The following is a 23384-nucleotide window of genomic DNA, read 5'->3' as shown; positions in this document are numbered from 1 at the left end:
ATGCAGTTAGTAACTAAGTAGGTGATTAAAAATCATACCATGCTGTGAAACAAACATATTTCTGGCTCTCTTTTATTCAAAATTAGGATAGATTTCCATCAGAAGCTGAACAGAAAGAAGACTCATTTTCATCATGTAATTGGATTTAAAGTTTCATACGACTGATGGGTATAGAACATAATCAGTCTATAAATCAGCATGTAAACTGAAATTAAGACATAAAGTCAGGATGTAGATAATCATATTTTTTGCCATGTTCAGTATATTTATTCATTTATCTGGAAACTCATTTCTTGATGTGAATCCATCATCACAATCTGAACTTCACCCAGTTATCCCATCATGCGTCCTCAGCTTTTCAGATTGCTTCATTAACTCTTTGACTTGATGTTTCTGTTCTGGTGAGCTTTAAAAGCATATTAATTAGCTGTCAGTTTATTCCTCATGGTGTCTGTATTCCTATATCTTTTATAAATAAATATCTGTCTATATTGTTTATTGTCTGCTGTCTCTTATTTTTGGTTCCAGTCTCTGACAAAAACACACTTACAGAACAGTCAAAACAAACTTTATGCATAAATACACCATCAAACCATAACATGGGCTCACATATGCAGGATAACTGGCCAGTAGCATTTTAATTCACCAGAGATTGAAAATAATGGAGCAACATTATCATTCATTTGGAGTCATGTTTCTGGCAACCAGGCAAATTTAAGTCAGATAATCAGACTCCCCTGTGGATGTTTTTGATTTCCACTGACCCCTGATACAAGTACCCATTTGATCCAGTGTTGATACAGAAACTTTGATTATAGCTTCTTTAAAGTAGAATCACAAAAATAGTAGAGGCTGTTCACATTTGCATTGCATATTAATTGTATACATATGTCATGTTGTTTTATACTGTAGCTGCTAAAACATCTTAACCTCAACTTCTTAAGTCATTAGCAGCAAATCTGTTACTTAATTCCTACCTTTAAAGAAATACTGTGATACCTTTTAGGCATAAGACCCTTACGTACATTCATTCATACATTCAAAAAGTCACGCACACTCTATGTCAGTACAAAATGTTTGTTTTTGTTCTTCTTTTTGGTCAGTTTTGTTTGTGAATTGTGTGCATCATTTCATTATTACACTGTGCAGGATACAGCCTCCAGTAAATGTGTTACATCCTGTTGACTGTGGGTGGTGTATCCCAGCTTATGGGCACTGACACCACAGAGAGGCACAGATCAGCTGCAGGAGAGCTTCAGGTGTCAGCTCACAGCTTTACAACAGCTATCATGCCACTGACATGTCTGGAAGCTGCAGTCATCCTCGGTGAGTCTGAGTCATGTATGGAATACCAGATTTTTTTGTTTACAGTAAAACCCTAAAACTGAACTGTATTCAATTTAATATTACTGTGCATTGTCAGGGAATATAACTAAAACTATGGCTTTAACTAGAGCTGCATGTCCTGTAGTTTATAATGCATGCACAGTATATTCAAACAATGTTGTTTCAACAATCAGGGATGTTAAACTTCATCAATAATTGTACTGTATCTACCTTTTCTACAAAAGTTTAGAGAAACACTAAAAATATCTAAATGATATGCAGATGACTACAACACAATAAATTCAGTTATAATTAGATTTCAAGATAAATAAATAAATGACTGTAATGTACTTGTATTTCAGGGATTATTATTCCTCAGATATCCAGCATCAGCATTTCGTCTGCACCTCCTGACTGCTTGGCTGCTGTGGATACCTGCATGTCACATTTGTGCCAGAGTGAACGGGCATTTTACAGCAGCATCTGTGACAGTAAAAATGACACATTTCCAATTTACTATTCCCTCTGACGGGGACTGGAACATGTTGTTATCCTTATGTTTTACTGGCATTATAAAAGTAATGATTACATTTCCTCAGGAAGCTCAGGACATGAAGATATTTAATTGAATTGCACTTCTTGGAGTGTGGCTTAAATGTAATAACTGAGGCAATAGCCTGGAGCAAAGTTTATATAACTAAATGAATAGATAATAAAGAGGGCTTCACCTGCCTGTAGAATAAATGCTTATTTTGATAGTAGATACCATTATTACAATGGTAAAACAGATTTTGTATTGATAAATCTGCAAATAAAAAGCCTTCATGAGTAAAACAATCAGAGCAGCATAGGAAACACCTGTTGCACCGCTCCCTTATGGAAAATCCTGTTTTTCTGCCCTGTTGTGTTTGTGTTATTCAAGATGAAGGGTGCCAAATAAAAGGCTCAGAGGTCTGTAACATGACCATCCAGACCATACTCAACCAATTTCCTTCTCTGCGCGGGTGTGTGTGTGCCTGGGAGGAGGAGCTTTGTGGCTCTGTACAAGAGCTGGCCACACAATGCCACAGAAAGACAGGTGCAGTATTCTCAGTACTCTCTGTGATAAGCATTTATAGATGAAATTACATTTTTGTTTACCAAAGGCGATCTGACGTATGAACAAATTCTACAGTGCTACAGAATGAGTGTTATGAACAGCAGATTCGTTTTAATAGGCATTTGTTGAAGAAAAGCTAATGGTGTTCTCTATTATTTGTGCAGCAAGTCAGCAGAAGAGGAGCACAGCGATGGACTGGAAGTCAAGCAGTTTGATAGGCTATGGTAGTTATGGAGAAGATAAACTGATGCATTGACTTCAATCATTAAGAAAGTGATATTTCTGCAATCTAAAAACTCATCCATTACATTTCTTTTTGTAGTATATAACGGTGCTGGATCCTGCTTAAATCAGATGAGTGCTTGCGTCAGTGATAAAGTTTGCAACAAGAACCTGACACCTGTTCTTCAGGCACGGAGGGCAGATCCGTGCGACCGTCAACGCTGTCAGCAGGCGACTCAGCACTTCTATGGCAGCATGCCACAGAACGTTGCAGAGATGCTGGCCATGTGTGAGTGCGAGGCTACGGATCAGAATTGTCTGCTTATGAAAACTGATCTGCACAGTGGCATGTGTGGAGATGAGACCCAGATCTGCCAGGATAGAGTTAACCAGTGTGTTGAGGACAGTAACTGCAGGTATGTTGCCATTCTGTTTGTCCCTACACTGTGTCTGACACTACAGTAGAACCACAGAAAACAGAAGTTATTGTGAGGAGAGAAATTATTTGAGCGTAGAGGTTCAATCTTGATGCAAATATTTCACTCTATAGTTAAGACATATGCACAGGAGGGGCTGGAAATTAAACCAGTACTCCACGTAGTACTCCACACGTTTTTAGGGCACATCCACAATTTTATTAAGCTGAAATGTCCACAAGCAATTATTATTGTTATTATTTTTAAGTAAAAAACTAACATATTTATGATTTACATATTGTCTGTGCAATATCTCCTGTTTTTTCTAATGTTTTTCGTCCCACAATTAGGATTCAATAACAAAATTTTTGTGTATTATCAAAACAATAACCTATTACAGGATGTTACAGATGATGAAATGTGTTGTGTATATTTTTCTGTTATAGGTGCAGTCAAAGCGGCTAGTGACTGCACCTAAAACACTTTTCTATGATTTACCAGAAACCTTTTAAAAACTTTCCATGCCAAATGCTGGAGCTCTGAAGAGGCTTGGTGCAGTGACAGTGACCTCCAAAGTGGTGAATGTTTAACCAACATGGATCTGGCTCTCATCAATGGTGCAGATTCTGAATGTAAAATGGCCTTCTTAGCTACTTTGGGCACAGCACTTCACCATCCTTGCTCATGCGAAGGCATGCACAATGAGGATCTACGGATGTGCAACAGGATTTATGATATACTTCACAAGAGATCACACTTCAGTGAGTAGGATTTGGATTTACCAGATAAGGAATTTTAATGATAAAATTTGTTTACTGGAAACATTTTAAGATGTTTTTTATGCTGGTTTTAGTGACATCTTGGAAAAGCAACAGTGGTCCTTCTAAACCTCCTACAAATAGTGAATCTGAGCATGGTCACACATGGCTACATGGTAAATTCCCAAATGAAGTTCAGTACTCAATATTGATATTGTGATATCATTCAAATTAATTCCTATATAGCAGTAGAGTTTTGATTATACTGAATTACAATTTTGTCTTTTCAGATTATCTACTATATGCTTTTGCAACTGTGCTACTTGTTGGAGTTGTCATATTAATGCCTCTGGCTATTGTCAGTAAAATATGGTAAGTACATCAACAATAAATCAATGCAAAAATATGTTAAGTCATATTTAATAGTAATACAACATACATTTTCTTACTTTTATTTCTTTTGGCTTGTAGGATGATGAGAAAAAGAGATAATACAAAATTTCACCATCCGCAGAAGAGCAACTCTGTTGTTATTTTCTGATGTTTAATATTTATTTATTAGATGTGTGATATCAATATTACAAATAATCATTTTGTTCCTTTTTAACTCAAAAAGATTTTAGATGGCTACACTTATCGACTTGATTTTGCTGCCTAAACATCATGTTTTTTCCAATGTTGAAGAAATTATTTAAGGTATGAGTCTCAAAGTAAAACACTGTTCTACAGATCTTTAAAGAAGATGACAACGTGTGAACTCTTAAATCTCAAAAGAAACTCTATGGTAAACAGTCGATCTTCAGAATCGATCAAAGCTGTTGAGTCATTAATCTTTTCAGCTGTTTCACTCTGTGAAAATTGTGCCATCAATCATTCTATGAAAAACAACACATCTGACACGTCTGAGATTGCCTTATGTCATCTGTTGTCTTTTTTGGTGATGATTTATTGGTGCTCTGGGCTTCCACTGTATCTGATATTAAACGTCACTCTGAAAACTTTAATGTGTCATGATTTGATCAAAATGCTGTACAGTTTCTTAGGTGTCATGTTGTATTTTGATCCATGGAGATACACAATGAATGACACTCATTATGCGCTTTGAAATGGTTACAGTAAATGAGTTTTTATAAACACAACAGAGCCATAGCACATGATTTAGAATATCTGGAGACAGGATGAGGAGATCTGACTTATGACAAAACATAGAGAGTTGCAGTAATTGAATTAAATCAATTTAAGGCATGGATGTTTTTTTTCCAGGTCAAAGACACAGAGAACTGTGTGTAGAGTTTGGAGCTGATTCAACCTGATTCAGCTATCTGATCTTTGTTTGATGGTTTAGTCGATCAAACTTCAAAGCAGAATCAGAGATTTTTTGCATGACTTGACAAAAGCAGGCAAGGTGCCCAGAGGAGGGGCAAGCAGGGAGGTTAAATGCTATGGTCTGAATGATAGAACTTTGGTTTTACTGTCATTCCGCTGAAGACAGTGATGAGCCGTAGCTGAATTGGATGAACCCAGATGAAAGTTTTATCTTTCATCTTTTCATCCTTTGACATGTTAAAAGACATTGGGTCTATGGGGCCTGTGAAGTTCTGAAAGATATTATTTTTTGTCTTATCTAGTGCAAACCAGATTATATGTTATGACTTTGGGAGCTCTGTATTAATACATGCCTACAAGCACAAAGACAGGATGGTAAAATCATTGAAAAGGTGCATTAAGAGTATCAGGCATTATTTCATTTTACTTATCTGTATAAAAACTGGCAGTCGTGATGCTAATGAACTAATATCCATATTCATGAGATACGTGAAGCCAGACAGGCTTCACAGCTGGGGAGTGATTAGATTCAAAGTTTCACCAACAAGTCTGAGGGAAGCTTAATCAGAAGAGACCCACGCAAACATGGCCACAACACAACCAAATGCTAACACATGCTAACTGCACACAGATAGACCCACATGTTTGGAAGCCAGAACATACCTGATGTGAAGCCACAGTGCTAAACACTGAGTCGACTGTGAAGATGAAGGAGGAGGATGTAAACATAAGGGGAAGGGGAAGAGTCTCTTCTCCTGACTTTCCTTGAGGGTTTCAGGGGTTTTGCCTCGCATTTTCCTCCCATAGGACATGGTCAGTTGGTACACCATTTAAGTTACTGAATGGATTGACATGAAATGTGGTACTGATATCCATAGGATGTGTTATGGCTGCCAGGGAAGCAGATGGGGGAGTGAGAGGGGTGCTGGAGGTGGCAAGGGACATGTACAGGCAAAGATGAGGGGGAATGGCAGAGTCAGACTGATGAAGGCAGCCAGGAGACTGAATGATAACAGGTGTGTGTGGAGCGTGAGAGGCAAAAGCAGGGCGATAAAGCTGGAACAAGATCCCTAACCACTGGAGACAACATATTGGCAAAAGCACAAGAGTATCACCAATAAAAGCACCATCGAGAACCAAGCAGGGAAGATTATAGCTACCTCTGAGTGAGCTGTAACAATGTGGCATGAATGGAACGTGAGCCAGGGTACTTGGACTGGAGCTGATGAGGTGATCGAGAGCAGGTGTGGAGTAGAGCCAGGTGCCAGATGAATGAAGCCACACCCATAACACATACACACACAAATGCATAGACAAACACAGGGCTGCAGCGGGAGGAGACATAAGGGAATACCGTAGGCATGGCCAAGTCATGACAGGATGAAATCTATTGAATTTGATGAGTCCCCTAACTTTTCATGTAGCACAACCACCAGGTCATATTTTTTGATTTTCCAATATTTTGGTTCACAGTGTGTTCAAATACTTGCAAAACCAATATTTTTCTCATGGGGTTCACCTGAGCTTTGCGCTAAGTGCTACTACTAACTGTTAGCATTCTTACATGTTCAGTAAGCTTCAGTAAGAGGGCAAGTTAAATATCTTTAGCCAGCAGGTCAACACACCTTCAGTAATGTGTAGATTCCTCATTTCTATCCCAGTTTGAGTGAGAACCTTCCCGTGGGGAATATTATGTTACAATGTTAATCCCCAGCCTCTGCAGAAGAACCAGATAAAAGTGCATTGAAAAACCTTCCCAGTAGAAAGGAAACACTTTGATTAAATGACACCACATTGAATCACTATTGCGTTATACCACAGCAATCTGCACCTGAGAAAAATAAATATGTATGTTCTTATATAAAACTGTGGCTGAGTTTTACCGCAGTACCAGTAAAGCTGTATTTTCAATGTCCATATCCCTCAAATTATTCATCCTATTGACTGTTTGGTATTTGATCTTCTAAAGTTTCACTCTCAAGTTTGCTCATTATTGGATTACTGTCATCTGATTTGCCTCTGTCTACCACCAGATTTGCATAGACAGAAACAACACTTGCCTCCCTCAAATAAATATCTCTCAGGGAGAGTATGACTGCACTTGAATGCATAATTTTTTGTTGGATAATTGTTTGCATATATGATGAAGATGGACCACTGTGAGTTGGCAATTATAAAATTTTAATACACTTATGCAAATGTGCCAGCTATCTACTGCATTGATTCTATATTTTTTTTCTTTCTTTCTTTTTTTCCCAGGTTCACTACCAGAGTCCAGCCAGTTTTCACTCACGGCATTGTAATTATACTGATTTACTACTGGGATATAAGGAAACACAAATAATGACTGGATAGAAAACCAGAGGTGTCCAGAGTCCCAAGAGCCAGGACAGAGACATCCACAACAGATCTTTTTGTTGGTCCTTTGTTCTTTATTGAGATGAAACCAGCATGTGTACATAAAAAGATAATAACGTGATAACTGATTTTCATTTTTCTTATGCATAATATATATGGTATTTTTTGTTTGTCATCTTGTTTTAGATAAAAGGTCATTAAAATTACTGTTTCTATTGTATAATGTTTTACAGATAGCACAGTAGGATGTAAACACACAGCAGAGACATGATCGATATGCAACCACATTTGACTTGCACAGACAGTAGCTTATGTCATGGTAAAAAAAAGCAACAAAATGTAACTTTGCTGAGCAGCAGCGGCCTTTGCAGTGGGCTCCGAGTCAAAGTGGTTAGGCAGTTTTCATGTACTGAAAACAAACCCTATCAATCTCTTGACCAGAGCTCTGACTATGTAATCCTGCTCACTGAACTAAAACAGATCCCTGGCTACTGGGTTCAGAAGTCCTGCTGCCAAACTCAGTTTAGGATTCATGATATTTTCAAAGTTTCCTGGCTGGACATTGAAGGTGAACGCTGGTTTTCAATTACTTATAACTGATCTATAGTTTGGCATTACTCTTGAACTTGCTTGGCCTTATTCCGACAGTTTAAGCTGCTGACTACCACTCAGTTAGGCACTTCTCACGGGCGATCATACCAAAGTTCTATAGTGCAAGAATAGCCGTATGGGGCGAGGAGTGGAAATGGCAGAGGCACCATTCTCCCTATTACAAGTCGGTGGACCATCAAAATTATTCAGAAGCTGTTATTCAAAGGTAAAATAGTTACATAATGTTGCTCTAAATGATCTTTGGCAAACCTGAGAGAAAAAATGCTTTTAAATGGTTAGTTTGTGAGTGGAGTCTTCTTTTTGATTGCTATTCATACAGAATCTGTCCAAGGGAGGAGAAGCTGAAAAGGTCTTCTGAGAAGGTACTGTATAAGGAGATACTCATATTCAAAAAGCATGAAGGAGCTTTCTCTTTTTGCAGTCTCCTCTATTTGTTCAAATGAAATAACTGTGTTGATAACACATTGAGAGCTAAAAACTAAAGTCTTATTCTGTTCTGTTTTTCTATAAGGCCACTGACTTATGCAAAGTAATAAAAGTGACTAACCTTCAGTGGGTTTATATGTCAGAAAGAGATTTAAATTAAAAGAAGATAATTCAGCCATGTATTCATAACTCAACATATTATCAGCCTAGACCTCTTTCACAGAGGAATGACTGTGGATCATAATGGTCCTTCAAATGAAGTGAATGAACTGAATCAGTGAACTAACAGCAAAATGAAATGAAAAATGGAAAAACTTAAACTGAAAGCAGTAGTTACCTCGGACAGTTTAAAAGGAGCAATGTACTTCAAATACAGCAGCATAGGCAACAAATTGAAAGGCAGCAACAACAGGGGAAGCACTTTAAAGGGAAGAGATTCAAATATTTATATATACATATTCCTTCACAGAAACACATCACGGGGTCCTGCCTCTGGCCTGGGCAACCCTGGAGTTTGTCTTGCGACATAAAGCGTTGCAGATAAAGTCACCAGCGTCTATAACTTTGGCGAGGTTTACACCCTGCAAAAAATGTGTTGTAGTATCAGTTACAGTGTAGTGTGGGTGAGATGAATGTAAAGGCAGGCTGCTCATGGATGTACAGTAAATGGATGTGTGCCACAGGTGGAAGGGAAACTAAACTGTAGTGAACATATTCCACCAGCAGGGGTAGGAATTGTTAAATAAATTGTTCCTGAGAAGGAGCAAGCAACACTGTGGGCTTGTGCAAGTTGTGTAAAACCACTGATATTTTAAAATAAACATTTACAGAGCAGTATGTTTGCACAGTGATCTGTTTATGTAAATGAACTTTGAATGATTGTATGAGTTTGGCAGATGTGTTGGGATTATAAAGATATAAAATATGTCAGGCCCGTCAAAGATATACTTACTGTTTCAATGCCCATGCCATGGAGCATGTAGAGAACATCCTCTGTTGAAACATTGCCCGATGAACCCTGAGCATACGGGCAGCCTCCCAGGCCAGCTACTGCGGAATCCACTACACAGACCCCCATCTGCAAGGACACACAACAGAGACATTCAGCACCTCCGCATGGGCTTCACCTCAGGTAAAACCCAGGAACAAAGATCCTTGTTCCATTGAATTGTTCTACCCGCTGCAGTGCACCTTTGCCAGGGCTGCGGTCGTGTTTTACAGCTGTTTAGGAGTACTGTGGGCTTATGTCTTGAATGAGTGGGCACAGAATGTCCTACAGTATGGCTTAGTCATCCTCTTTGTCAGCTCAAACCACCAGCACCACATAATTACGGCCTTGTTCATATGAGAGGAACATTATAAATGCTGAACAGAACATTTCATATGTTTCTGATTCTCCTGGTTACTCATGTTTTTACAGCACTACTCTGCCCTTAACCATGGGGATTCACTTTCTTGCCACACTGAGAAGAGATTCTTTCCTTGGCCGGATGGTGTCCTCTTACACCATGCCAACAATACGGGAACTGTAACATTACTACTCAAATGTGCAGTTACTACAAATAATCATAAATGTCATAAATTATTTCACTGATGTCCCTAGGATGTAAGAATACAGCTTTGGTTCACTGGCTGCTTACAATCAATATTTTGAGGGAAAATGTCCTGTTTCTTTCTAATTTTCTTTTCTTTTTTTACTGACTACAGTATCAAGTGTCTGGCCTCCATATGAAAATTTATGATGCGTTTTTAGTTGTTTTTCTATTTTTTGGATGGCTTAGCAAATGTCCTAAAATCCCACTCAGGAAATATTAGTTCACTGCTTTGTGTAAACTAATGTCAGCGCCCCAAGATGAGTTCATTTATTGACTTTAAAATTTCCCTGAATGCAGATATCACAGACAGAGACAAAACAGTAGTGCTTGTCGTGTAAGTGTATACCCTAACCACGTATAACCTTGGTTTTTACACCAAAAAATGATGAAGCCAGACCTTCAGTTTTTCTGAATCATTACCGGCTAAGGTCTTGGGATGTTTTCCACATGTCCCTGGGATCGTCATGAGGATATTAAAGATGTTTTCCAGCTTCCGTGGCGGAGCCAGATGTCAGAGGATCCCACAGTGAGACAAAATTAACACGCTGGTCCTCTCAGTGGCATTAGGTCATGGAGGACTTTCACCCCGTGGAGCAGGACCCAGCAAGCTAAATTAAAAGAATCTCTATTGCCCCTTTTTTGAACAATACAGCTAATTGGTTGCTTTTCCTCCAGACAAGAACCTACTTCTTTCAAGGGCTGTCTGAGCCAGCCGTAATTGCTGTTTGTGTTGGCAAGGGAAGAGGAGGAGGTGGGGTAGAGGGAGGAGGAGATCTGCTCCGGTGTGTGCAGTGCACGAGATTTCCAGACCTTGGTTAAAGCCAGAGCAGGATATTGTACTAGGCAGAATTTTTTGTAGTATAAACACAGAGTTGTAATCTACCATGCCAATCCTCTCGCTTTCAGCTGCTAACCGCGTAAGGCCAGGGGGTATTCAGCATACTGTTTCCTAGAGGAACAAAACAGACCCTTCAACGGCGTGCCCTGTTCCTTTGGACAGTAATCACGCAGGGATTGGTGGTCAGCAGCCCTAGCTTGCCAATGCTCAGTTAAGTTCACACTGCCCAGAAACCAGATGTGCACTCAGTGTGAAAAAGCCATATCCAGTGAGCTGTGGCTATATAAAAACAATACATTCCTGGATAACGACACAGTGCATTTTAAAACTTGCATGATTCAGGATAAGCTTGTTGACATTCTACACACTGAGTGGACGAGGCTGAAGATGGACATGCTCCCATATTGGTTTTCTAACTGCGTCAGAAAGTGAGAGAAAGAGAGAGTGTGTATTCACTGAAGGATATGAAGCAGCGATGCTTTACCCACCACTACATAAACTGGGAAGCTGAAAGAAAACTGTCACAGGGCCACTGCTGACACATATATAACCTCTCTCCAGGAACACATAAATAAGCTTCCCACTGGAAAGCATAGCCCAGATATTGGAGGGCAGCTAGGAGATAGACAAAACAAACATAAAGAATAAATAAATGACATTTTTACTTCATGATTTATTTGGGCATAAAATGTATAATCAAGCCATTCACCTTCCATATTTACCTCCTCATGGATTACTGAGTTTCATGAATGCAGAGCAACCAATGACCACTACAATTGGTCTTAATATGGCAAAAATTTAGATCCTAATTTAACTTCATTACTGCAAAAAAAGAGAAAGAAAAATATTTGGTCAGAGTTGCCAGAACTGCAGAAAGATAATCTAAATCTAAAAAATCTACAGAGACAATCCACATAAAATTGTACAAAAACTACTAATTGGCATAGACACAAACTGTGCTGAATGCACCTTTGTTTATTGACCAAATCTTAGACATAGTAAAGATATTCTTAATTATCTTTAATAATAATGAATTGTAATATTTAAAAATAATATTACAACTGCAACTGCAGCAACTTCACTGTAATAAAAAAGACCAGAAAGTTGTGTTTGCTTCATGCGTTCTTATTATGCACTTGAAAAATTATACTTTGTTTTTGGTTATTGTGAGTTTCTGAATGTGTTACTGTATGTGCCTGTATGAGTCTGCTCTGTGATGTTTGCTATACAATATATCCTTCCATTTATGCTGTATCCTCTCACATCTGCTTTGATGCTGTTCTGTCTTTTGATGTATAACATCAACTCATCCAGGAGCTGCAGGTGACAAATCAGCCTTTTGATCAATTCTGACACATTTGGATCATATTAATGTTATTTCATTTATGTTATCCTTGATAAATAAATGAATACAGTAACCATAAAATGTAGTGCACAAAAGTCACACATCCTGTATGTGTAATCAACTTTATCAACCTTTTCTGACCTAGTTTGTTTTGTAAAACATCCTCCAGTATTATTTATTATAAATTATGTGGCTCAATAGAAATAGAAATCACTTTTGTATCGGTTACAGAGTGTAGAATTATATACTATGATCATGTTGAATTTTTGCTGAGAACAACAATGGTGATGGTGATGATGATGATGGTGGTAATGATCATCACGATGATGGTGATGATGAAGAACGATGATGATGATGGTTATAATATGATATCATGTCATAAATAGCAAATATAACATCATCATGTCAACATCTGCCAATGAGGCCAAGCTGTACTCGAGTTATCAACACACTTACAAAACAAGGTTACTGACCCTCCGCAGCACATCATGGCTGAGCGCTGCCTCATGGACAGAGACAAAGGAAAATACTGCAGATAAATGTTATTGTTAGCCGAGAGCTCAAGTGTGAGCACAAACAGGTTATACTGTATTCCCCAGCTGCAGCACTACACAATACACCAAAATTGCGGGTAAGAAAAAATAATTTTCCTTGCCAAGCCTGTGAAATCTAAGCACATACATTGTCATTGTGTGACCTGCCAGGAGTAGGTTTGTAACAAAGCCCCCCCAGACCTCTTGAAAAAAAAAAAAAAAGACAAGGTACAAAGACTGAGGAATGTCTTTATCAGGAACAAAAGAGGTGACTCAGGGCTGACAGCGCTGGGGGAATTCATTTCTCTCCCAGTTGGTGGTGTGGAGTTCTGGCACACAGTAATGAAAAACTATGATAAAATCTTTCATTTCCATCTTGTTTATGGGTGAGCAAATGGTAGGCTAAATATTCCCGGCTGCTATTACTTTCTGTGGCCACGGGGCAGCTGTGATGAATCATTCCAAGTATGATCCACAGAGGAATTTCACCATCCAAAATCAGAGTTAACTTTAAAAATATTTTGCCACTTTACACATGGACATTGTTGAGCTTTACTGCAGCACACTTTACTGTTGCAGTGTTAAAGATGAATAGCAGCGTAGATAATCAATAGTGGAGTCAATCAAACCATTTATTCCCTTCAAATAAATGCTTTATTGTGTTTTGTGACTTACTGCGGTGCACTAAATATTTGTTAATATCAGTTAGAGTTAGAGATAGTATAGTATAGACGCATCTCTCACATTATAAAACTATGACCTGACATGTATTCACTCTTTGCAATTCTTATCAATAATATGAATTTGCTGTAATTAATGAGTTAATTTTTACTTAATGGATTTTTGACATTAGAGAGTGGGAGCTAAGAAGTGATAACTGACCTACCTTTGTAAATGAAAAAAATAATAATACAATATCAGAAAATAAATGTGTGTAATATGTGCCTCCACGTGCGGCACATAACTTTGGTGGGTGTGTAAGTCTTGATGATTAAATATTTCCAGGTCTTAAATCTAGGTCTTTTTAATTCCTGGGTGATACTGTGTCAGAGCACTGTAAATTTATGACATTACCTCAGGAACTATGCAGCAACCTACACAAACTAAAGCATAATTATCCTCTGCAGACCAGATATTTGCAGTCCTGTGAAATAGTGCTGTGAAAAAAGTGCTACAGAAGTTTCTCAAGCTAGGTCCACAGCTGCGGAGCTGTTCATCACGTGCACAGCACCGAGCAAATGAAAGGATCATTTTCCACTGGCCTTTAAGCACAGCATTGTCAAGAGTTCAACAGCCAAGCGACAGATGAGTTAGGAGCCCCCCAGGGCCCTTCTATCCACCTAGCTTTCAGTTGCTTTGTCCAACAGACACTGAATAGGTGAGCCTTTGTGCTGACCCCCCTCACATCTGTTGACCCACCCAGCCCCAATTGAGCTTCCTCCTCTGCAGTGACAATGTGCTCCAGAGAACTGATACAGCCATATCTGCGTTACCTCTGTTTTATGTCTGGATTTGTGTCAGTTTTGCACTCGCTACGGGGCAAAGTAGTGAAAAACAACCCTGAATAGAGCTCCTCTACAGGGGTTTATAACCTAATTACATTTTTGTAAGCTGTGTATATTGTGTAGTATATTATATTAGTATAATAGTATACTGTAATAGTCCATGAAGTTGTTTTCTTTACTACAATACATGTGTACTGTAATGTAGTAATCCACAGTGTAATGTGGAGGGCCCTTGGGAAATATCTTATGCTCATTAAGATTCTGGGATTTTTTTTCTTCTGTGGGCAGTTTGTGAATCATCTTACTTTGTGGTGAGGCTTAGATCATGTTTCTTAATGCCCCTCTTCCTTGTTGACTGACGGTTCCTGGTTTTCTGTGTGTCCCATTGTAACCTACACATTTGTTTTGGGCCCTCTAAATAGCCGCCGAACAGAGGATACATTCATAATGTTGTAAACCACCACATTGTCATTTAAGCTCAGGGAAGATTCTGGTTTACAGTGAGTCATTGTTTTACTCTTCAGCTGCATACTCAAAATGACAATTGTAGTTTAATTTGATTTCAAACAACCTGAAATGGCTACAGTAAATGGCCTAATTGATGAGAATTTAACTTCATCTTGCCTGATTCCAGTGAAAAATAAATGCTTTGTTCCACTGCTATCTGTAAAAATGAAGAAAAGACGCTGTCTCTGAATGTATTGCAACTTGTGCCTTAAAAATTGTCTAAAAAGATGGATTGGGAGAAGCTCAACGTATGATTATCCCCAGCAGGAATAATGATTTAAAACCTCAGAAAAGACTTGTGATCTCTACAATGTTGGCAGTTACTTAAGGAAGTTGAAAGATATCCTGGAACAAGAATCACCACCTCGAACTTTGCTTCCACATCTGGCTGCTCCTCTTCATGTCATCATGAGTAACAACACTGATTTATGCAAAGGCTGGGCATTTATCCATAATCGACCTGTGGTTCTCCACAAGAATATTTATATTCATCTTAAGGAGAAGGATGTGCATGTGAAAGAGAAGGTGCCCAAATAATCCTTGCCAAGCCACAGAGAAAGCAGGGAGAAAAGCTGTCAGACGATTTAACATGAGAGGATGTGAGGATGATGCATTGCTGTCTTGTGCCTGTGCAGAGGAGAATCTACACTTCCAGCTCTGAGGTTAACACGCCTCTTCTTCAAATCATGCCAGTATTTGTAAGCCCTCTACAGACCTCTGCAAAATAAAGTACCGCCACTTTTCACATCTCTCACACAAAGATCGGGATGCTTTTATCACACATTTCTTCTCATAAAAGAGGTGTCAATGAGAGGTATGACTCACACTTGTCCTCCCAGAATTATCAGCGCTCACGTCTTTCTTTTCTTCAGAGACCTGAGACTTTTTCAGCCTTCCTCCCTCTTCAGACATCCCTTGTGTTGGTTACCTTGTGCCTTTCACCAAATCTTCATTGATGTCAGATCTCTCCTTTGCTCTGTTTTCAAAGACATTTGTTTGGTCTCTGCCAGGTTTTGAGAATTTTCCAGGTCTTTCCTCATCATTTTCCCAGAATTCACAGGTCCCATCCACTCAATTTTTGGAGCGGTTCCCCCTCGTTTGTGGACTTCCAGAAATGCCAGGTGCTTTCTCTACCCATAGTTTGACGGAATAGTCTTGCCAGAGAGAGTGGTATGTCTTTTGGAAATCTTTTTAGATATAAACCATAATTTGGGGGTTTGGGTTCAGGGTCAGGTTCAGCTTGTTTGTATTTTCTTTTAGCTCTTGTTTTTCTCTTTTGCTCTCACTGTTAGTATTTATGTAAACAAAATTCTTGTGAATGAAATTTTTCATCTGGCTGCATGGTGTAGTGGCAGTAGTTTTAGTAGTAGTAGTAGTTAGTTCTTACCTGAAGTGCAGTTAGGATGTTGGGCAGTGCCTGACCATAAGTGTCATGGCAGTGAACTGCGAGAGCTTTGGTGGGCACCTCCTTCATCACACTCTGCAGCATCTTCAACATGGAACCTGGAGTACCAACACCGATGGTATCCCCCAAGGAAATCTCATAACAGCCCATGTCATATAACCTCTTTGCTACCTAAAGAATTGTGGGGAAAAAACCCTCTCATTAAAACAAAATCAAAATGTTTATCTTCGATGCACGTATTATTTTATGTTTGGTTTTGCAGACGGAACGTTCAATTTTTAAAGGTAAAATGAAATTTTATTTTTCATTGTTAAAAACTGCTACTTTTCACATCTCTCACACAAAGATATGATTCGATCTGTAGTTACAGTAGGAATATGAAGAACTTGTCCAATGCCTGAAACCAAAGAACTATGACTCAGCTCTGTCATGCACATGGGAAGCAATAATAATGATAGCAATAAAAAGGGAGTGATTCTTTAAATATTAGCTTTTGCACCTTAATATAAGTTTATTAATGCTAGAGAAAATGCTGCCTCATTCCCAGTGCTGCTGAGATAAGAGCTCTCCTGTAGTTTAATGAAATAAGCACCATCTCATAAATTCATCATGCATATAAACTGAGTTCAGTTAATGTTCTGTGTCATGATAATATTTCAAAATGACCATTCATTAATATTTTCTCAACTGAATGTTTCAGTAATTAGAGCATAATAGGGTTATGCAGTTAGTCTCACCTCAGCAACTTTAGAGGGTTCAATGTGTCCCTCATGGGGGCATCCAAGGGCACAGGAAACATATCTGAAAGAGAACGAAATTGGTGTCAACGTTAATGTATTTGTGTAACATTTCATAGCATCTGATGCTATTGACTAACTACAACTAAACAGCTGCTGTGCATAGAGCAGCAATTCACTGTAACATGGAGAACTGAAAGTTGCTGATTATTTTATGATTGTGGTTTCTGTGTTGCTGACATGTAGGACACATTCACTGACATAAAAGCCCCATTTTAAGAAGCCAAATATTTCACTCAAGCCTGTGGTTGTTAGATGGACTAACTCAGTTAAATAAGGATAAGATGCTTCTGGAACATTGCTGTTGATTCTGATGGTTTTTGGCCTTGTTATTTTGGCTAGTCGTCTAGTTTGTCAGAGAGATATATCAGAGGAATCCAAAAAGATTTAGATGAGATTTGGTTCACAGATCAGTGATTAGATTTTGGTGGTAATCCAGTACTCAGTTTAATGCCATCTGTAAATTATTAAACACTATTTGGCTCTTGGAAAGTGACAGTGTTTGCATTAATCCACTGTTGCAATGTGTTTATTTGTTTTGGTTGGAGAGGTTCATGTAATCTAAGAAAACATACATTATAATTGCAGTGCCTTACTTTTCCATCTATGACAAAAGGCACAACTATATAAAGTAACTTACCATGTTTGGTTTGCTGTAATGTCCATCTGGACTTGTGGTTTTCTAATGCATAGATGAACATCTGGACTTTGCTATAAAGGTATCATTACAGAATTGTGTGTTTTCTCCTACATATAAAAAGAGTATTTTCACTTATTTTGTTTTCATTTGGAGTAAAAGAATAAATGTGATAATCACAGTGAAATCAGAACACCAGTGAAATGGATCATGTGTTTTCTCACCCACTATGTAACTCACATACTATATATACTAACCCGCGCACTGGAATTTGTTGCTCTTTGGCAGTGTTAATGACTTCCTTAAACCTCAGCATGCTTTCATCAATAGAGCAGTTAATATTTCTTTTACTGAAGGTTTCAGACGCTGACCCAAACACTGCCACTTCAGTAGCACCAGCTGCAACCTTAAAACAGGAGAGAGAAAAAATTAACTTGTAAAACTGCTCTCAACACTGAGTTGGAGTCGCACTTATGTAAGTGCAGTAATTATTTGGCATAAAAAGAATGTAGTGCCAACAATTAACTCACATTGACAGGCACGGGTAAACAGTTGTGATTTATAGTAGAGATCATCAAGCTGAATTGAAAATTAATGCTTACAGCATCCTGGAAGCCTTGCATGTTAGGTGTCAAAACAGGGTACTGAACATGAGAAGCTCTCTGGATTCCTCTGAGTACATCAGTGTGGTCTGCCATCTAAATGAAGAGAGGAAAACATATGATGTAGAAAAATAAACCTTTAACATCATCTTAACATGTTCCTGAGAATACATCATCCTACACAAATGTTTTCACATGCTTGACATTTCTCAACCAACAGAAATACTAATTTATGTCACATTCTCAGTGTTAACAAAACATGTTAAAATAAATAGTGGAACAATTTATGACAGGAAAAGAGAAGGCAACTGCACTTTTATGACGAATATCTTAAAATACGCTTTCCAAGTATTCTTTACAAGGATGCTAGAGGAGCTGTAGTTATGCAGATGAGAAAGATGGCCTAATAAATCACTCAGAGTTCCTTATCTGTGCACAAAGAAGAATTATTACCTGCGGTACCCACTTTGATGAGACAAAGCTGGTGGCCTCGATCACAGACAGGCCTGTTCGTGAGAGCATGTCTATCAGCTGGATTTTCACCCCTGTCGGAACAATTTCCTGGGGAACAATGAAACTGAAACAACTCTTTCTGGATTTGATTCCACTCAAGATGGGAGGTACAACAAGCAGATATCTGGCAGATTTTTGTTGTTGTTGTTTTGTTTTATATTTGCTGTGCTGCTTGCCAGTTGCATTGACATCTATATTCATATTCCGAATCTTGCACTTGCTGAATATTTTTAGATCTCTTTTAGATTCTCACAATAGCATGCTGCAGTAAATACAATTATTTCTATATCCAGTGCAATCTGTAAAACAACTGGTGAGCAACAAGGAAATAATGAAGCTGTGACATGCTAAGCAGAGTAAACTAAACCAGAAGACGTGTCATCTTTCCTATTCAATTTCAAAGAAAATGTGAAACATATGCTCCTGGCAATTATGGCACACAACCCATATGTTATGGATTGTTTTATGCATGACAGATACAGAAAAAACAGGGGGTTTCCAGGGTTGATCGTTTGTAGTAATACAAAACAAGGGCACATATAAATATAAATGAGATTCCTGACTGAAATGACAGTGTATACCTTTTCATTTTGAAGTCCATCTCTCGGCCCAACCTCAACGATTTTAACAAACTCTGGGTACTCATGTCCTGTAATGGTCTGGAAAAATATAAAAGAGAAAGAGCAAAGAAAATAAGAAGAGGAATAGCACTCAACAGAGCACTGAACACAAGCACTCAGTCATCCCTTTGGCGTGGGATGCTCCAGGACATGTCATTTCTAACATGAACAACTCTCTACCTCAAAGCCACATGAAACCTAAGAAGCAAAACATAACTAAGCCTGTCAGGCCATTAGGATGCAAACTCAGGAGATGTGTCATAGAGAAAAAGCTGGAAAAGAAGGTAAGGGTAACTCCACATAAACCACAAGGGATATTCTGAGGAACAGGGTATTTTTCTAGTCTGAACCTCATAATTCTAGAGAAGATGCTCTTGTTGAACTTCAGTGTAAAACCTCAGAAAGAGTTAAATATTACACAGTAAACATTACATTAGCTTACTTCTTAAACTTCTTAAACTGAGTGACTTTAAAAAAAAAAAACACCATCTAGCTGACCAAAAACCATTAATATTTCCAATCAGGTTTTGTCTACTATTGAACAGATTTGGCAGCTCATTAAACTGATATGGCTAATGGATAATGGGGTGGCAAACAGTGCCTTCTTTCTGCCTTCAAGCATCGATTAATTTTTCAATTAATCAATTGATCGTTAGTGTCTTAAATGTCAAAAGTATGTCAGTCAGTATGTGATTTTTGTATCCTAACATTTAAGAGGGTGAAAAATAACTAAGACAATTAATTGATCATCAAAATAGTTGCTGATTATTGTCAATCGACTAATCAATTATTTGTTTTTTAGAAGTAACTCCACCAAATACAATATAACGAAGAAATGTTGTTTGTTAATGCATCAGTAATGTAGTACTTTTACTTCTGATAGACTAAGAGCATTTATTCTAAAATACTTTGGAACAGGTAAGAATTAGAATACATGGATTTTACTTGTAATGCAGTATTCTTTATGCTATAGTATAGCTGAGGGTTACAGTTGGAAAGGAACAGCTCAGACTCTAATATTCAAGATATGTGCAGGCAATAAATACAAAACAATGACCTGTAAGAGGCTAAAAGAGGTGGTGTGTTCATTTGCAAGAAACAAATTTTAAATTATTTTAAATTATTATCAGATAATCCTGGGGGATAGAAGGGGGATAGAAGAAACAGAAGCATCTAGTCCACATCTTTTGTCATATACAGTCCATTAAGAAAAAATTACCATTTTTAATCAGAGATAATCCCACACATCCTTTAAAATACTGTAAAATGTAAAAATAGAGCAGAATTTCAATTGAAGTGGACCATTACATAAGCAGCACACAGCATTAGCACTGTCATCAGTGGCTGGCTGCTGCGCAGCCACTCTGTCATGAGAGAGTCATGTGGCAGAGCATGTGCAGCAGATTAGAAATAAGAAAAACGACGCCCACCTTCTCCTGCAGCCAGTGTCTCAGCCATGGGTAGTCCTGGATGAGTTGCTCATAGCTCAAGCAGTGCTTCACTGTAGTGGGTACGTTACCCATCCGAATGGCTGGTGTTCAGCCCGCTGCACCTCTGTATCCTCCGGGACTAACCTGCACAGATTGCTGCAACTAATATAACAAAGAGAAGAGTCAGATCAATACGCTAATGCAGGCCTGGCTGGTGGAGGGCCTCGCTGCGTGAGGAGATGGAATTAGAGGACGGCTGCAGACGGTGGAGGATGATTCAGCAGTTGCCATGGCAGCCACATCCCTAGCAGGGAGAGAATCAAAACAGAGAGGGATGGTGAGGGTGGGGGGAGTGGGAGTGGAGAGTGCAGGAGAGGAAATGGTGTGAAACAAAGTGGCAAATGGAGCGATGTGGGAGATTAGTGCTGCACTTTGGATGGGGAATTCTAGTGGAAGCATTTTGAGGAAAGATATATTATGTACAGCCAAAAAAGGGAATGCAGGTGCAGGGCAGGAAAAGGGAACAATAATAATAATTTATTAACCGGCTGGATACTGAGTGCTTTCTTCACTGTGGAAGCATTTAAAACAGGCTTACAGTTATCTTGATTCAACAACAAGATTAGATGCATACTCACCTCCCTGTGCTAGTGAGAACTGAGGGCTTCAAGGAAACATGCTGCTTTGATTGATCTCCTGTGACCTAAACAGTTGAAGGGTTTCCATTGCCAGACGTGCCACTGCTGCCAATGTCAACTGCATGGTGTAATAAAATCCCTTGTTAAGCCAGGGCAACATTTACCAGAGAAAGAGCCATTCTTCTGAACCCAGATGTTAACAATAGAGGGGCTTAATGAAGTCCTAGCATTCAACCATCTCACCGCGCTAAACTGCTCTGTGATGAGAGACCTCTACCTCTCTCTCAGGGGAGGGGGGCGACTCATATGATCAGCCCTGAAAAAAAAAACCTTTTTTGTGGCAGACTTCAAGGTTGATGTCTATCAGTTGCCACCCCCTAAAATTTAAAATGCCTTTTGGTGTATTACCTCTAATCACTTATTCATGGTCTTCTTTGGTACAGAAAAAGAAGGAGCACTGCAGTTTTAATGATTGAATTTTGAAGAATAGACTTTTAAACCTTATTTGTAAACTTTTATTTGCCTTTTTTACATGAATCCAAATCAGTTCCAAAAATAGTTTTTTCCAAAAATGAATAAAGGGAATTTTTGTTGTAGTTATATTTGCCTGAAAAATATTGTTCATTCATTTGAAATAATTTCATGGTTGTGTTGTTTGTTGGGCTTTAAAAATTTTTTCAGATGCATCAGAGCCCAGAAATCATGTAAACAGCATTTTGCAGCAGCACTACTGCTGCTACCATAGAGCATGTGGCTGGGTATGTACACTGAATGTAAAACATTTGAATAAATATGTTATGGAACTAATTTTAGTCTAACAATCATTTATAATGTGATAAAATAAGGTTGAGAAATCTGTTGTCATTACATAATCAATGTAATTCATCATTTGCTGTCTATCCTAAAGGAAAAGTTGCCTTCTCAGTGTTAAGCTTTTTTCAGTCAATGATAACTGCATCAATCACTTAACCCTAACTGGCCTTTTAACATTTCTACTCTCAAGGAAACTCGGCAGCTGCAGTTTATCTTGACAAATACCAGCTGCGGAGGGTCACTTTAAAGAACTGGCCTTCAGGGGCTTTTCTGCTTTTGGGAATCAATGCAATGCAGGTGAGTAGAAACTTAAAAGCTTAAGACGAGACATAAGAAGACAAAGATCTGACATTTTCCCAAAAAAGATTATACTTTGAAAGAGTTCACCTGACATCTGTGGGAAAAAGCTTCTTTGTTAGATGTCAGAGAGATAGATTCACAGTTGGGTGTGGTTTCAAGATGACCCTGATAGGTGAGGCATTTATAATAACATTTTCTGTAGCACATACATTTACATGGTATGACAATAACACATATTATTTGATTACTTTTAAAGCAACTGGGAACATAGCAATTTTGACATTGTAAATTTCAGTTTTTTAGAATGTACACAGGATGGAAGATTTTCAGGACTCTCTGCGTCAAAGTTCAGCATTTGACACTCAAATGAAATGGTGGATTTTTGCACCACAACAGCACTAAGAGACTCACATAGTTCCAGACCTCAGAAATCACTGCCCACATGTTCGATTTGTACAGTGATTTAAATAGAGTAAAATAATGAAGTGATGCTAAATGGCAATTCAGTTTAATCATCAGGCTAGTAACAAATAGAAACAGCTACAGATGTTTTCTATAAGATTAAACTCTTTGTGTAGATTGGGCAAACAGATATGCGTTGACAGGAAAAAGGATGTCTCTGGGCTTGTTTGTAAGATGTCTCCTGAGAACAGTATATTTTACACAAGAGACCAAGCAGATGATGAATGCTTCAAAACATTAAATAAAAATCAAACAGTGCAAATGTCACAACATGTTTCTGCACTGGAAAATGTTGCATATA

At 38.4% G+C, this 23384-nt stretch overlaps 2 protein-coding genes across 3 annotated transcripts; one reads left to right on the top strand and one right to left on the bottom strand.

Moving 5' to 3' along the window:
• The first annotated feature begins 764 nt into the window (after positions 1 to 764).
• Positions 765 to 7212, top strand: gfral (GDNF family receptor alpha like). Its single transcript, XM_018689901.2, has 9 exons — positions 765 to 1326; positions 1689 to 1817; positions 2249 to 2404; positions 2590 to 2649; positions 2748 to 3063; positions 3565 to 3824; positions 3917 to 3997; positions 4112 to 4193; positions 4293 to 7212. Exons 1-9 carry the CDS (start codon positions 1167 to 1169, stop codon positions 4360 to 4362), a joined length of 1314 nt encoding a protein of 437 aa, XP_018545417.1. The 5' UTR covers positions 765 to 1166; the 3' UTR covers positions 4363 to 7212.
• Positions 7213 to 7303: 91 nt separating this feature from the next.
• hmgcll1 (3-hydroxymethyl-3-methylglutaryl-CoA lyase-like 1) lies at positions 7304 to 21876 on the bottom strand. Of its 2 annotated transcripts, XM_018689902.2 has the most exons (10): positions 21509 to 21876; positions 20871 to 21032; positions 19402 to 19479; positions 18761 to 18868; positions 18308 to 18403; positions 17963 to 18111; positions 17009 to 17072; positions 16254 to 16442; positions 9496 to 9621; positions 7304 to 9124 (listed from the first exon to the last, which is right to left on the bottom strand). In XM_018689902.2, exons 2-10 carry the CDS (start codon positions 20961 to 20963, stop codon positions 9020 to 9022), a joined length of 1008 nt encoding a protein of 335 aa, XP_018545418.1. In that variant the 5' UTR covers positions 20964 to 21032; positions 21509 to 21876; the 3' UTR covers positions 7304 to 9019. The 2 variants fall into 2 exon arrangements, with proteins under 2 accessions (XP_018545418.1, XP_018545420.1); XM_018689904.2 differs by lacking the exons at positions 20871 to 21032; positions 21509 to 21876 and having other exon boundaries at positions 18761 to 18813.
• Between the last annotated feature and the right edge of the window lie 1508 nt (positions 21877 to 23384).

Source organism: Lates calcarifer, linkage group LG16_LG22 (assembly GCF_001640805.2).
Source record: "Lates calcarifer isolate ASB-BC8 linkage group LG16_LG22, TLL_Latcal_v3, whole genome shotgun sequence".
Taxonomy (NCBI): domain Eukaryota; kingdom Metazoa; phylum Chordata; class Actinopteri; family Centropomidae; genus Lates; species Lates calcarifer.
Note: the sequence above shows the minus strand (reverse complement) of the source record. Positions and strands in the feature narration are given on the sequence as shown.